This window comes from Xyrauchen texanus, chromosome 14 (assembly GCF_025860055.1).
Source record: "Xyrauchen texanus isolate HMW12.3.18 chromosome 14, RBS_HiC_50CHRs, whole genome shotgun sequence".
NCBI lineage: Eukaryota > Metazoa > Chordata > Actinopteri > Cypriniformes > Catostomidae > Xyrauchen > Xyrauchen texanus.
Genome location: NC_068289.1, coordinates 8,028,038 through 8,040,655, shown reverse-complemented (window position 1 = coordinate 8,040,655; position 12,618 = coordinate 8,028,038). Strand labels below are relative to the sequence as shown.

The following is a 12,618-nucleotide window of genomic DNA, read 5'->3' as shown; positions in this document are numbered from 1 at the left end:
CCAAACACTTGTGGTTATCCTAGATATGTTATATGATAAAGTCCAACAGTTCTTGATGTAATAAATTCTTACAGCATCTGTCTGTATTGAAAGAGCAGGGGTGTATGCATAGAGTTCTTTTGCAAAAGAAATAACACACCATTGAGTCACATGGCTTTGAACTAAGCCAGTGTCAACACATTTTGAATCCTGCATCCCTATGTTGTCAGTGGCCCTTTATGGAGTTGTTTTCCTGTATTACAGCAATAGTGCGAACCTGGATTATATATAGATTGAGAGAAATTAACTTAATCTTATTACATCCCACACCGAAACAGTACTGAATAATTCAGAAAATATTTACGGGGATGTAGACATAGCTTTCTGGTTAATTGGATAAGTTTCCTGTTTTTAAAGGAATAAAACCTACCCTACAAATAAATCACAAAACACCATGACTTTCTCAAAAAATATGTTCTTTGAAAGGATGAGCATCAGGCTTCTTTCATCCATTTCTATCCTAGTCAAATCAGAATTTCTTTTTGGAAAATTACTAATAGTTCAAAGTGAAGAACACCCTTTAGAAGTATGCTAGAGTACTTCAGTATGGTTTGTTAGATGCTCACCAGGCAAACATAATTATTCTGCCACTCTGTGTATCACATGGTTCCAAAAAGCCCCTTTGACCATCCACGGCCAGTCAGCTCTAAAACAAAAGTGACTTTGTTTCTGGGAATGTCATCCCTGTTTCACTATGCCTTTACCTTTCATTTCCACAGGAAATACAAGCTTTTTATAAGCCAATAATAATAATATTTTTTTTCCATCTAATGAGAGACTTCTGAGTGTAAAGGGTTGAAATTGTTTCTTAATTAAGGCAAGCAAAACATAAAAATCACCCAATGTTTCCTTTTTATACAAAGTCTGTTATCTCTCATTGAGGGACTGAGGGGGATTCACAGAGTGCATTCTTGTGCATATGCTTCTTGCATGAGTCACTGACAAGTCCAAATATAAATAAAATACCCTCAGGCTCTGAATAGTGATTTATAATTGCCACAGCTATCTGGACCTTGTGGATGAAGTCTGGTACAAGGACTTGAACTGATAAAAAGCAATAGCTATAGTCCATCTGTTATTTCTATTTATTTATTTTTTCATTATTGTGTATTTGTTTAATGATACATACTGTAACATTTAATTATGGTTATTTCATTATGTAACATTTTAGTCTTAAAGGGGCACTCAGTATTTTTTTGTTTATGTTGTGCTGGTCCATATGTCAGTGATCTTGGATTTAAACTGACACCTAGGGTCACGAGTGCAGCATCTTTCAAACACAATAATTTTCAGTTACAGGTACCAGTGTAGAAATTCAGCGAGGGTAAATTTAATCCATGAGTGAAAGTGACCAATAACAGGGTGGTTACTGCGATTAAGGCATAAGGTCATATTCGGCTGGTCATGTGACTCTAACATGGCAGCCCCTATGAGGGGGGACCCTCTCTATGTGGAATAAAACATCTTTTCTAAAGTTACCAATATGACTGGAGTCTTCATCTCATGTGAGCGGTCATGGTTTTATAAATAGGTTTTAAAATAACTTTTTTTTTTATTGCTTTGGAGAAAACCTTTTTTAATGAGGAAAAATGACTTGAGTGCACCTTTAATCAATCCCCCATTCAAAACTTATAAAATTGTTCCTTTCTTAACACATGGTGGCGCTGTTTCACTATAGCGCGTAAGACCTGCAGGAATTCATTCCTCTTCCCTGGGATCACAAATTTTGCGGCATTTTAAAATGTTTAGCCATGGGCCATAACCTACAGCTCACTCATGCCCATGTAAGTCATGTAGGCGATGGTCGATGAACGCTGCGGAAGTCTCTCATGACGTCACCATGACGTTTCAGTTGCTTGGTTTACTGTATTTTCACATCCAGCACAGTGGGACATCTCCACCAGAGCTGGTCTACATCAGTTCTGTGTCCTACTTTAGAGGTTTGCTTACATTTGACAGGAACTACTAGGACAAATTGTCTTTATAGCAACAATGTTGGAGACATTTCCTATGAATTGTTAGCGTGCTAGTGTTTGCGGCGATTTAAACGTATTTTGTGTATATTATGGAGAGTGGCATCAGTGCGGATTATATCAGCTGCTGCTGATCTAGACATCCACACTCACAAACAGCGCAACCTCCATGTACTCTGATCCTATACAGACCTCAGAAATACAAAACATGGGCGAACATATCATCTCCCTTTGGGCTCTGCTGGCTCTTATCTACTTCAAGCCTGCCGTTTCATTTAATCTGGACATTAGCAAACCCTCCGTTTTCTCTGGACCTCCGGGAAGTTATTTTGGATTTTCTGTGGCTTTCTTCAACCCTGACAACAAACAGTGAGTAAAGTTGTATACCAAAGTACATAGTCATATGTCATAGGCGCGCTGTTGACCAACAATGCTGTCGAAATAGGAAGCACACTAGATTCTGAGACTTTTGACTTTTCGTCAACTCTAGTTAATATGAATTAACGACTTTGTAAAAGAACAAGAGCAGTCTAATGTGAGATGGTTATTTTGTTTCACACATGAAGACTTTGGTGACAGCGTTGTATTATTGATGGATTTGAAGTGTAAAAACTACTTGTTCCCTGTATTGTAGTTTTGGAGAGAGTAGGAACTGCTCTCAGGAAAGCTGTTCCAGTTTTTTTTATCTTATTTTATTATTATTATTTCTTGACAAACTTTATTTTAGTGTCTGTGATACTGTGTATTTTCATTAGTAAGTATAAAGTAACATAAATTAACTACATGTACATACAGTTTAATTGTGTTGTACAGCATGCTGCATGCAATACACATTGATCTAGTCATTTCTATATTAATTCATTTTAGGAACATTATGTTTAACAGATACCGTAAAATAAACGTTTTAGAATTTATTTTCTTTTATCAGTGTAATTTTACTTGTAATAATATAATATAAATAAATTGATTATTTTTTTTTTATAAACTGCATTTTTAATGCTTCATTACTTCATTGTGTGCGCGTGCGTGTGTGCGTGTGTGTGTGCGTGTGTGTGCGTATGTGCGTACGTGCACTACCGGTCAAAAGTTTTGAAACACTTGCTCATTCTTTATTATATATATGTGTGTGTGTGTGTGTATGTATGTATGTATATGTGTGTGTGTGTATATATATATATATATATATATATATATATATATATATATATATATATATATATATATATATATATATATATATATATTATTTTTTTTCTTCATATTTTAGAATAACGAAATTATGTCATCGAAATTATGGAAAAACATAAATGGAAATATGGTAATTATGTTGTGTCTAAACAAAAGCATCTTCAAAGTAGTCTTTGCAGACATGTACTCTTGACATTTTCTCAACCAACTTCTTGAGGATCACCCTGGGGTGCTTTTTAAACAGTATTGAAGGAGTTCCCATCTATGTTGGGCACGTATTGGCTTTTCTTTATTATTTGGTCTAAGTCATCAATTTCAAAAACCTTTTTTTTTATTACATTTCAGTTTTATAATGAAATGAATTAATATAGTTTCATAATTATATTTTTGCCTAAAAACTAATGTTAAACATTTAAGCATACGCCTTCAGATCAAAAGATTTTTAAGATCATGAGAAACATTTCAGTCAAGTGTTTCAAAAGTTTTGACAGGTAGTGTATGTGTGTGTGTGTGTTTGTGTGTGTGTATATATATATATATATATATATATATATATATATATATATATATATGGCAACTCAGGCAAATTTTTTTACTATAAAAATTCTGCCAGTACAGCAAGACAAAATACACATGTTAAAAATACATTCTCTGAAAAACCTAAATATCTTATGCAGTGTTGTTTCTAGATTAATCTAATTGATCTTGTTTTAAAGATTTTTAGATATTTTTACAGGAAAACAATGCAAAATCTTTTATCAAGAATGCGAGTTTTGCCCTAATATCAAAGGTCTTACTAGAAAAAAAGAAATTATGATCTAATGTGATTTTTCTAGATAAAAAAAAAAAAAAAAGGATCTTGCCTGGTAACAGGTGCATGTAAAATGGCTAGAAATAGCATTTTAGCTTAGCATAAAGCTGACAATTTACACAAGGCATATTTCTATTTCTTCTGCTCCAAACTAACTTCAAACGTACTTCTCTGTCTGCTCGTATGAATGTAACACATCATAAGAAAGTGTTTCACCGCTGTTCAAATGCACTTTGGATCACATTATTTATATGTATACATTATTCCCTCTGAAAGGACTAAATATTAAATGTAACTGTAGTGGAATACAGCTTCTTATATTTTGTATTTTATATAACGTAATACCGTCACATGTATTTTGTTACTCCACAACCCTGTATATGTATATATATATATATATATATATATATATATATATATATATATATATATATATATTAAGTGGGTGTTTTGTGGGGGCCATGACATCTATTGCAGGGCTCCCTGTTCTTCTATTCTAATCTTTTCTATTTGCAAAAGTAATGTTTGTGAGTCTAACATTTATATTTCCTATTGACGCACTAAAGCTGGATATAAATAACCACCTTAAGACAAACGCTTTTGTGAAACATCTTATGTGCCTAATACTTTTGCACAGTACAGTATATTTTATCCTCTGATTACATATTAAACACATATTTTACCCTCTGATTACAGATTAAACATACTGGTGGGTGCTCCCAGAGCCAACACTACAGATCAAACTCCCTCAGAAGTCACAGAGAGGGGGGCTGTCTTCAGCTGTCCTTGGCAAAAAAGTGGCACATGCACACAGATTGAGTTTGACAGCTCTGGTAAGTCACGGCAGTGTGTTTTCAGGCATTATAGTGTAACCTCTGTTTTGTCATGCTGTTATTTTAAAGCTTTTTAAGAGTATAAATTCACATTACATGCTACTGGAACAGGTATCATGGTTTTTAGTGTTATTATGGGACCTTCTGAAATGCCTGTGACTTTTAATGATTTATTAGGTCATGTATCATCTTCACTCTAAATATTTTCAATAGGTTGAGGAAAAATAACAGGGAAGGTATTCTGGGATTGTCTCAAGCTCGTCTAGGACTCGATTGCTGTTACAGAGCTTGGCAATGACTTGCAATGACACTTGATTTAAAAGGGAGAACATACAAGGGGGTTCTTTCACTCTTCACAAAATTCAGTCTTTGCCAGCTAACTAAATTGCAAATGTACATAGGGATTTGTTTTCTTTGATTGTTTCTTTTGGAATGTACCCATTAAAGAATTTGCCACAAAATGCAAGCAGTACAAGAAGAGTTTGAATAAACCTTTTTTTTTTTTTTTTACAAATAGTTTTTTTAAAGAGTTAAATACATAGTAGTGTTGCATTGAAAGCATCTGCATCACACTACTTCACCTTCATAATAATGGCTTTTGAAAGCCTAAACAATCTTCACCGTAACAGGATTTAATTTAGTCTTTCATTGCAATAAGGGGAATATATGTGCCAGCTTGAGCCAGATCTCACTGGCATTCAGTGGTGGTTATAGGCTGGTCTGGCTGGATTGTTAAAAGAGCAGTACCAGACCAAAACAAAGGGTCCTCTTTTGGATTATCTTTGTGTGCTTACGAGTTCTCACCAACAATGAAACTACTTCTCTATGTGTCTGTGGTGAGGAAGAGGGTGTGGCCGGGCCGTGAGGCTGCACAGGTGTCTCTCTCTCTCTCTCTCTCTCTCTAACTGGTGTTCCCGGCTGCCCTTTTATCTCACTCTCCCACTGATCAGCAGATTCAGTGCCGACCGGCCTCAGTCTCATGGCCAGGCCATACCCTCCTCCTTGTCACAGTGTCCTTTTCACCCTTAAATAAATTGTTTGTAATGGAACCATGCAGTGGCCTCAAACAAGTGTATGGACACTTAAAGCACATTTAAAAGTGTATAAATCTCATTGCATCAAAAAATATCAAACCAAGCATTTGCAAAGAAATCACTCTTTCTCACTTTTTTTTACTTTTAACCAAAGGTGATTCTAGACACTATGAAGTATTTATTTTTAGCTGAGCACAAAAGAACATGTTTTGTAGAATATTGAGCCACTGTTTTCAATATAATGAAAATGGTTTGCAGTTGTGTGTGGGGAAAAGACCAAATTTAAGCTGTTATTGAGTGATAATATATTCCTCTAGCACAGCTCTCAAATTTCATTCACATTTATATATATATATTAAAATACGTCACATGAAGATGTGTCATGCCAGTTTTGACCTCAGTGGTACCAAAGGCCACTGGTAACATTCAACTGATTATGTGTAAGTGCCGATGATGAAGATTTTTCAGTGAATTATGGATGAGCATTTTCGAGTAATTTTGTAGTTGAGTACTCTAACCCTAATCTAATCTGCTTAAAAATCACATCCTGTCATCAAGTTTCAGTACTAGAATAGTGTTTATATTTGTTATTTACCAGTTACTAATGTGTGAAAGAACATTCTTCTGTTTAGAACCATACTCACTGATGCATAACTGTGTCCTGAATATTTTTATTGTAAAGATGTGGCATTGTAAAAGTGTTCTCTTTTCTGGCTGACACGCTGACTGTGAGTAGCAGACACCGTCTATAAGAGGGAAATGTCAAAATACAAGATGGAAAACATCCATTTATGCTGAACTGTTACAGGATACACAACTGTGTTTCCCTTGGGCATCTGAACTGTCAAACCCCTTATGTGTTGTTTGGCAATAATCAAGTACTTCTGGTAAAGCCTGGTTGTTGTTGACCAACTGTATGACTGTGTTGGCCATGGCAAACATTGGGAAATTCCCAGCACAGTAGCACAGACAGATGAACAGCTGGAGCTTGCTAAGGCTGAAACTGTGGCTAATATAAACCAAGGCCGCAGGGGGGGAATAAAGATCTGCTTGACTAAATGTGTGTGTGTGGATGAATCAAGTGCATGTAAACTTTGCGCACCACACCTAGTACTACGAAAACTCAACCTCCTTAGTATTCTTTTAAGGAAATATTTTAAGGAATAGCTTCCCAAAAGTTACTCAAACGCATGTTGTTTCAAACCCATTTGCTAATTTCTGTGCAACACAGAATTCTAATTTTGAAGAATCTTCACGCAGGTATTTTCCATTCAAAGTTCATAGTGACCATGTCTGTTGAACTCCAAAAAATTACAACAAAACATGCAAAATCACCATAACCGTAGTCCATACAACTTTTGCACTATATTCCAAGTGTTCCACATTTCTACATCATGGTGTTTGGCCAAGATACACGCAAGAATTGATGTTTGATTATTTTGACGGTCAGATTTGATCTGAGAGCTGAAGCAGAGAAGAAGATTTTCAGGGAATAATGACTCACATATATAACAGTCTGTTCCTCACACTAAGTCACTGTGTCAGTGCAGAGCTTTCATGCAACCATGCCGGATAAGATTTCACCTGACAAGCCATGACTTTTCCTAACTTGTCTCATTAATATCTCTACAAGTCCATTGTGCTTGTTAAATTCTGAACTGAAAAGCAAGTGTGTGATTTTGAACATGCCCTAAATAGATTCAGCTGTCAGTGGTCATGGCCATGGATTGAACTTCAGAAGGTTTGGGCATGAAAAGAGAGAGTGTGCGAGAGAGAGAGAGAGAGAGAGAGAGAGAGAGAGTGAGAGAGAGAGAGAGAGAGAGAGAGAGAGATGCCTATCAACTCAAAAGATTGTTTGATTTATGAACTGATGCTTCTCACATCATCCTTTTGAAATCAACTGAAATTAGAGGAACTTGGCAGTGGATGAGATTTTAGTGATAGGAAGAGCAGAGTAGTCCACTGCAAAAGATTTGAGGGCAGTCTTATGAATCTAATTAACTGGCTTGTGAAGTTATGTTTCTGTCCCCCTCCCTTCATCTTTCTTTCTCTCCCCTCCCCCTTCCTCTGTCTTTCCCATCACAGAAAACAGGAAAAGTTCCACTGGACAACAAATGGAGTTTAAGTCAAAACAATGGTTTGGGGCTACAGTGCGTTCCTCTGGGGACAATATACTGGTCAGTCATGTAGAATGTACAGAGCTAAACAACAAAGAGTTTTTTTTCTGCTGTGGCTAAGTTGGGCCAGTTGTTAAGCATTTTATTTGACATGCCAAAATGTTAAAATGTTGCTGTGTCAGAAAAATGTGATGAAGGAATTAAAGGAATATTCCGGGTTTAATAGAAGTTAAGCTCAATCAACATGCATCTGTGGCATAATATTGAAGTAAAAATGGTTGTTACTGTGAGGCACGTACAATGGAAGTGATCGTTTCAAAAGTATAGCCACAAGACATAAACAATATGCATGTTAACTTGATTTTAGCGTAATCAAATTGATTACTAACCTTTTCTGTGTAAAGTTAAAGACAATATTACAACTTTGTTGCCATGATGTTGAATGTTAACAGAAGAATTAATATGCTTTTATATAATTGTAAACTTCACATTTATGCCTTTAAACCCTCCAAAATTTGGCTCCATTCACTTCCATTGTAAGTACCTCACTGTAACCCAGATATTTGCTTCTTATTTATTTTAAAGAAAAGGAGGGACAATTCAAAATACATTTTTGTGATAATAAACATTATGCTACAAATGCTGTCAGTTGAGCTTAACTTGTACTGAACCCGGAATATTCCTTTAAGATAAATGTTCTTTAATTAAAAATAAAGATAAGTATTTTTTATGTAAAATTTTAATGTTTATTTAATTTGAAATAGATGGAAATTATACTGCTAATGTAACTCCATGATGGCTATAAATTCAAAGATTGTGTGTATGGTGCACAACACTACAGATTTCCTCTTTTTCTTTTGTATTATTATTAATTAATACAACAAACAGCTTAATAAAAACATTTAGTCAAATAGAGGCAAAGATATAAACAAAGACATGTACCTACATAATAATAAATATATATATATATTTTTTTTAAATACATAGACAACTTTTTTTCAGAAAATCAAATGGTTTGATGTCTAAATGAAAAGGCGTAAGAACATGACCAACAAATGTTAGATGTAGTGAAAATGCAGAAAAAGACTAGCCTGAGACTCTCACACTAGCCCTAGGCGATTGGCCAATTCTCCTTATTATTGAGTCCTGTTGTAGATTAGAATAATTAGATCACTATATTATAAAATACTGTATATTAAAGTCTTAAATCTAAATTATCTAACAAGTCTAAATTATGGCAGCAAACATGTTCGGACTTATTGCTTAGTAAAGGACTGATTCCCAGATGCTTTGCACATTTACATTTACAGAAAGAACATGTGTGCTGATCTGTTCATACATTTTTCATCCTCTTTGCAGGCATGTGCTCCTCTCTACCAGTGGAGTACAAATGCATTCTCAGAGAGAGAGCCTGTCGGAACTTGTTACCTGAAGAAGGGCAATAGCATTGTGGAATATTCCCCCTGCCGCTCTAGTACGTACATGATCACTGCAGTTTACTTCACCTTAGGTTGGCTCATGCCCTTATTGGGTCATAACTAGTAGCCTCCCTTAGAAATGTCTTAACTAAGATTTATGAGAAATTGCATAGTTGGGTGGCATAGTCATGTTCTGTCTATCTCTCATTCTCCTAAGCACACATGGTTTAAAGACTTAGAGTTAATAGGTTCTTGGTAGGTTTTTTGCCAATTGTGAAAGAGTTATGACAGTTCTGAAGTCTGACATTTGTCTTCCTGTTTCTCTCTTTTCTTTCTCATTGAGACTTCCTTAAAGATATTTCTGCTTGTCTTGAATATATAAATGACTGAATATTTTTGTCCATCAGAATCAAACTCACCTGAGGGACAAGGCTTTTGTCAAGCAGGTTTCAGTGCTGACTTTGTGCAGGTATAACTTTTATGACAGAGATATATATATATATATATATATATATATATATAATACATTATTTTGTATTAATTATTTATTAATTATTATTATTTTTAATGTGTATAAAGCATTTTGGTAAATACGTTTCATAAATGGGATATTTAACTGTTCAGAAATAGAGTATTATTTAGAAATAGAGTATTAATAAAATTACTGACATACATATACATACATTCGATATATTTACATTTATGCATTTGGCAGACGCTTTTATCCAAAGCGACTTACAGAGCCCTTATTACAGGGACAATCCCCCTGGAGCAACCTGGAGTTAAGTGCCTTGCTCAAGGACACAATGGTAGTGGCTGTGGGGCTCGAACCAGCGTCCTTCTGATTACCAGATTATATATATATATATATACACTGGTGTCCAATAGACCACATTGAAATTATTAATCCAAAATCTAATTTAAACCTAGAAATGAGTTGAATGTTTAATGATTTAGAACCATTTTAAACATAGAAACATCATGACGTAAAGAAAAAAAAAAAAACATTATTTTAATCAAATAAGCCCACAGTATTTGTCAAATTGATCTTGTTAACACTATTGTACGAAATGTCAGATTTCTTGCTTCCATTGAAGCACGGAAGATGCTCTTTGTAACGTTCTAAAATCATGCTGGAATAACACGTATCAGAACTTGTCATGACAGTGTGAGTGCGTGCTGTGACATGCGAAATTCGAAATTTGGTTTATGTATGTGTTTTTATAACACATATTGCTAGTCTTTAAACTTAAAACATGTTTTCTTGTCTCCTTCAGAAGGATCGGGTTGTTATTGGAGGACCAGGGAGCTTTTATTGGCAAGGTAAACCTTTTTATTTTATTACCCCTCTGTGGATTTGGCACCTGAAAGGCATTTTGGCAAAAAGGGGAAAAAAAAGGACTTGTTCAGAAACAGCATGCACACAAAACAGGCCACTGAATGTTTGCACGACATCAGCTTTGGCAATGCCTCTTTAAAGTTCCCACCTTTCTCAGAGGAGAGGGAGCTGTGTTTCTGAGTCAATAAATAATGCAGAATTATATGCTGTTTTTTGCAGTGGAGATGGGTCTGCGGTTTTGTTGAAATTGTATTTTGTCCGTTGTGCTGTGCAATGTTGAAATGGTTGTTTACTGAGTTGGAGTACACACTTTGGGAACCGTGCCCAGAAATAAGCATTTAATTTCAAACACATCATGAATTTCATGACCGTTTTTTAAAAGCATTCTTAATAGCCATTTCTTTTTACTGCATTTACTTTTTCTGCTGATGTTTTTCCTGCGGGTATGATAATTATGCACCCTGGTGAGTGTAAAATTGCCTCAGAAATGTGAACATCAGCATGAGATGGTGTTATAGATAAGCTTTAGTGTCGGCTAACTTTAGTGTTGAAGTACAGTGGAGTAAATCAATGAAGAATTGCAGTTTTCAGAAAGAACCTATGATGAAAATAGATTTGTTTTGTACAGTTGTTGTGAGATTACTTGAGATAATTAAAGGCATTGTATGGCACAAACCACTATGTATAGCAGTGTTGGGGAAGCTACTTGCCAAGCTACATGCAACAAATTTGAAGTAGCTAAACGAAACTCAAGCCCCCTGCTTGAGAGAGTAGTTAACTACACTACAAAGTACAAACAAAAAGTACTGCATTGACGTTATTTAAGGGGTATTACCCCCTTAAATAACTAAATATTATTATTAATATGATTTTCATATCTTTTAATATATTTTTAAATAATTGTTGGATTACACTTATTTTTTGCATTTTATTTACTTCTAAAGAAATTAATTGTAATGTTGAAACCTATGTGTAAAATTATGAGCACTCACATGAGATGAAGACTCCAGTCATGTCAGTAACCTTGTAAATGCTGTTTTATTTTACATGGAGAGGATCCTCTCAAGGGGCTACCATGTTATGATCACATGACCAGCTGAATACTACTCCCTTGCTCTCAGAAACTGACCTGTTATTGGACACTTTCACTCATTGATTGAATGAATCATGTCTGACAGTAAATAGAGAATTTCTACAATGCAATGGTAACTGAAAACATTTGCATTGGAATGATGCTGCATCCAGGCCCCTAGGTGTCAGTGTAAGTCCAAAATAGCATGAATGAAAAAATCTATTACTGAGTGCACCTTTAAGCAGTATAAAATGTATTTTGCCACAAAAAGGTGACAAATGCGGCACATCTTGGATCATCACTGTGCGATTACTCTGTTTTAAAGTACAGAGTGATTCAGTTAATTGAATCATACAAAGTAACTGATTCACTAAAATGAAGAGCTCGGAGGGTTATATAGCTGTGTGCGCAATACAGTGTGAAATCAAAAGAGTGATGTAGCCTTTTGTCATGTTACATCAGAAAATTGCTTGTGTGCACTGTTTTGAAACAGTTGAGCTACCGTCAAGCTACTGAAAATGTAGTTAGTAGTAGCATCACAACTTTTAGTTAGTTACTCCCTAACACTGATGTCAAGAAAGTCTATCAAGATTAGAGACCATAAAAAGAACAACATTTTTATAACAACCATTTTTATAATGTGTAATTACATATTTCAGAATGAAGTAATAATTTGATGGTTTGGAATACTTTTCTTCAAAAATCAATTTTACTTCTATGATGTCTACCTGTCTGCATGTATTGACAATGAATTAAAAAACTTCCAAATTCAAAATGAATCTTTCTGGTTCAAG

At 35.0% G+C, this 12,618-nt stretch overlaps 1 protein-coding gene across 1 annotated transcript in view; it reads left to right on the top strand.

Moving 5' to 3' along the window:
- Positions 1 to 1,905: 1,905 nt before the first annotated feature.
- LOC127654815 (integrin alpha-V-like) overlaps positions 1,906 to 12,618 on the top strand; it is a 30,932-nt gene continuing 20,219 nt past the window's right edge. The window contains exons 1-6 of the mRNA XM_052142268.1: positions 1,906 to 2,381; positions 4,708 to 4,844; positions 7,964 to 8,055; positions 9,355 to 9,469; positions 9,821 to 9,882; positions 10,691 to 10,736. Coding sequence (XP_051998228.1) covers positions 2,182 to 2,381; positions 4,708 to 4,844; positions 7,964 to 8,055; positions 9,355 to 9,469; positions 9,821 to 9,882; positions 10,691 to 10,736 — 652 coding nt within the window. The 5' untranslated portion in view covers positions 1,906 to 2,181. The remainder of the gene's footprint in view (positions 2,382 to 4,707; positions 4,845 to 7,963; positions 8,056 to 9,354; positions 9,470 to 9,820; positions 9,883 to 10,690; positions 10,737 to 12,618) is intronic.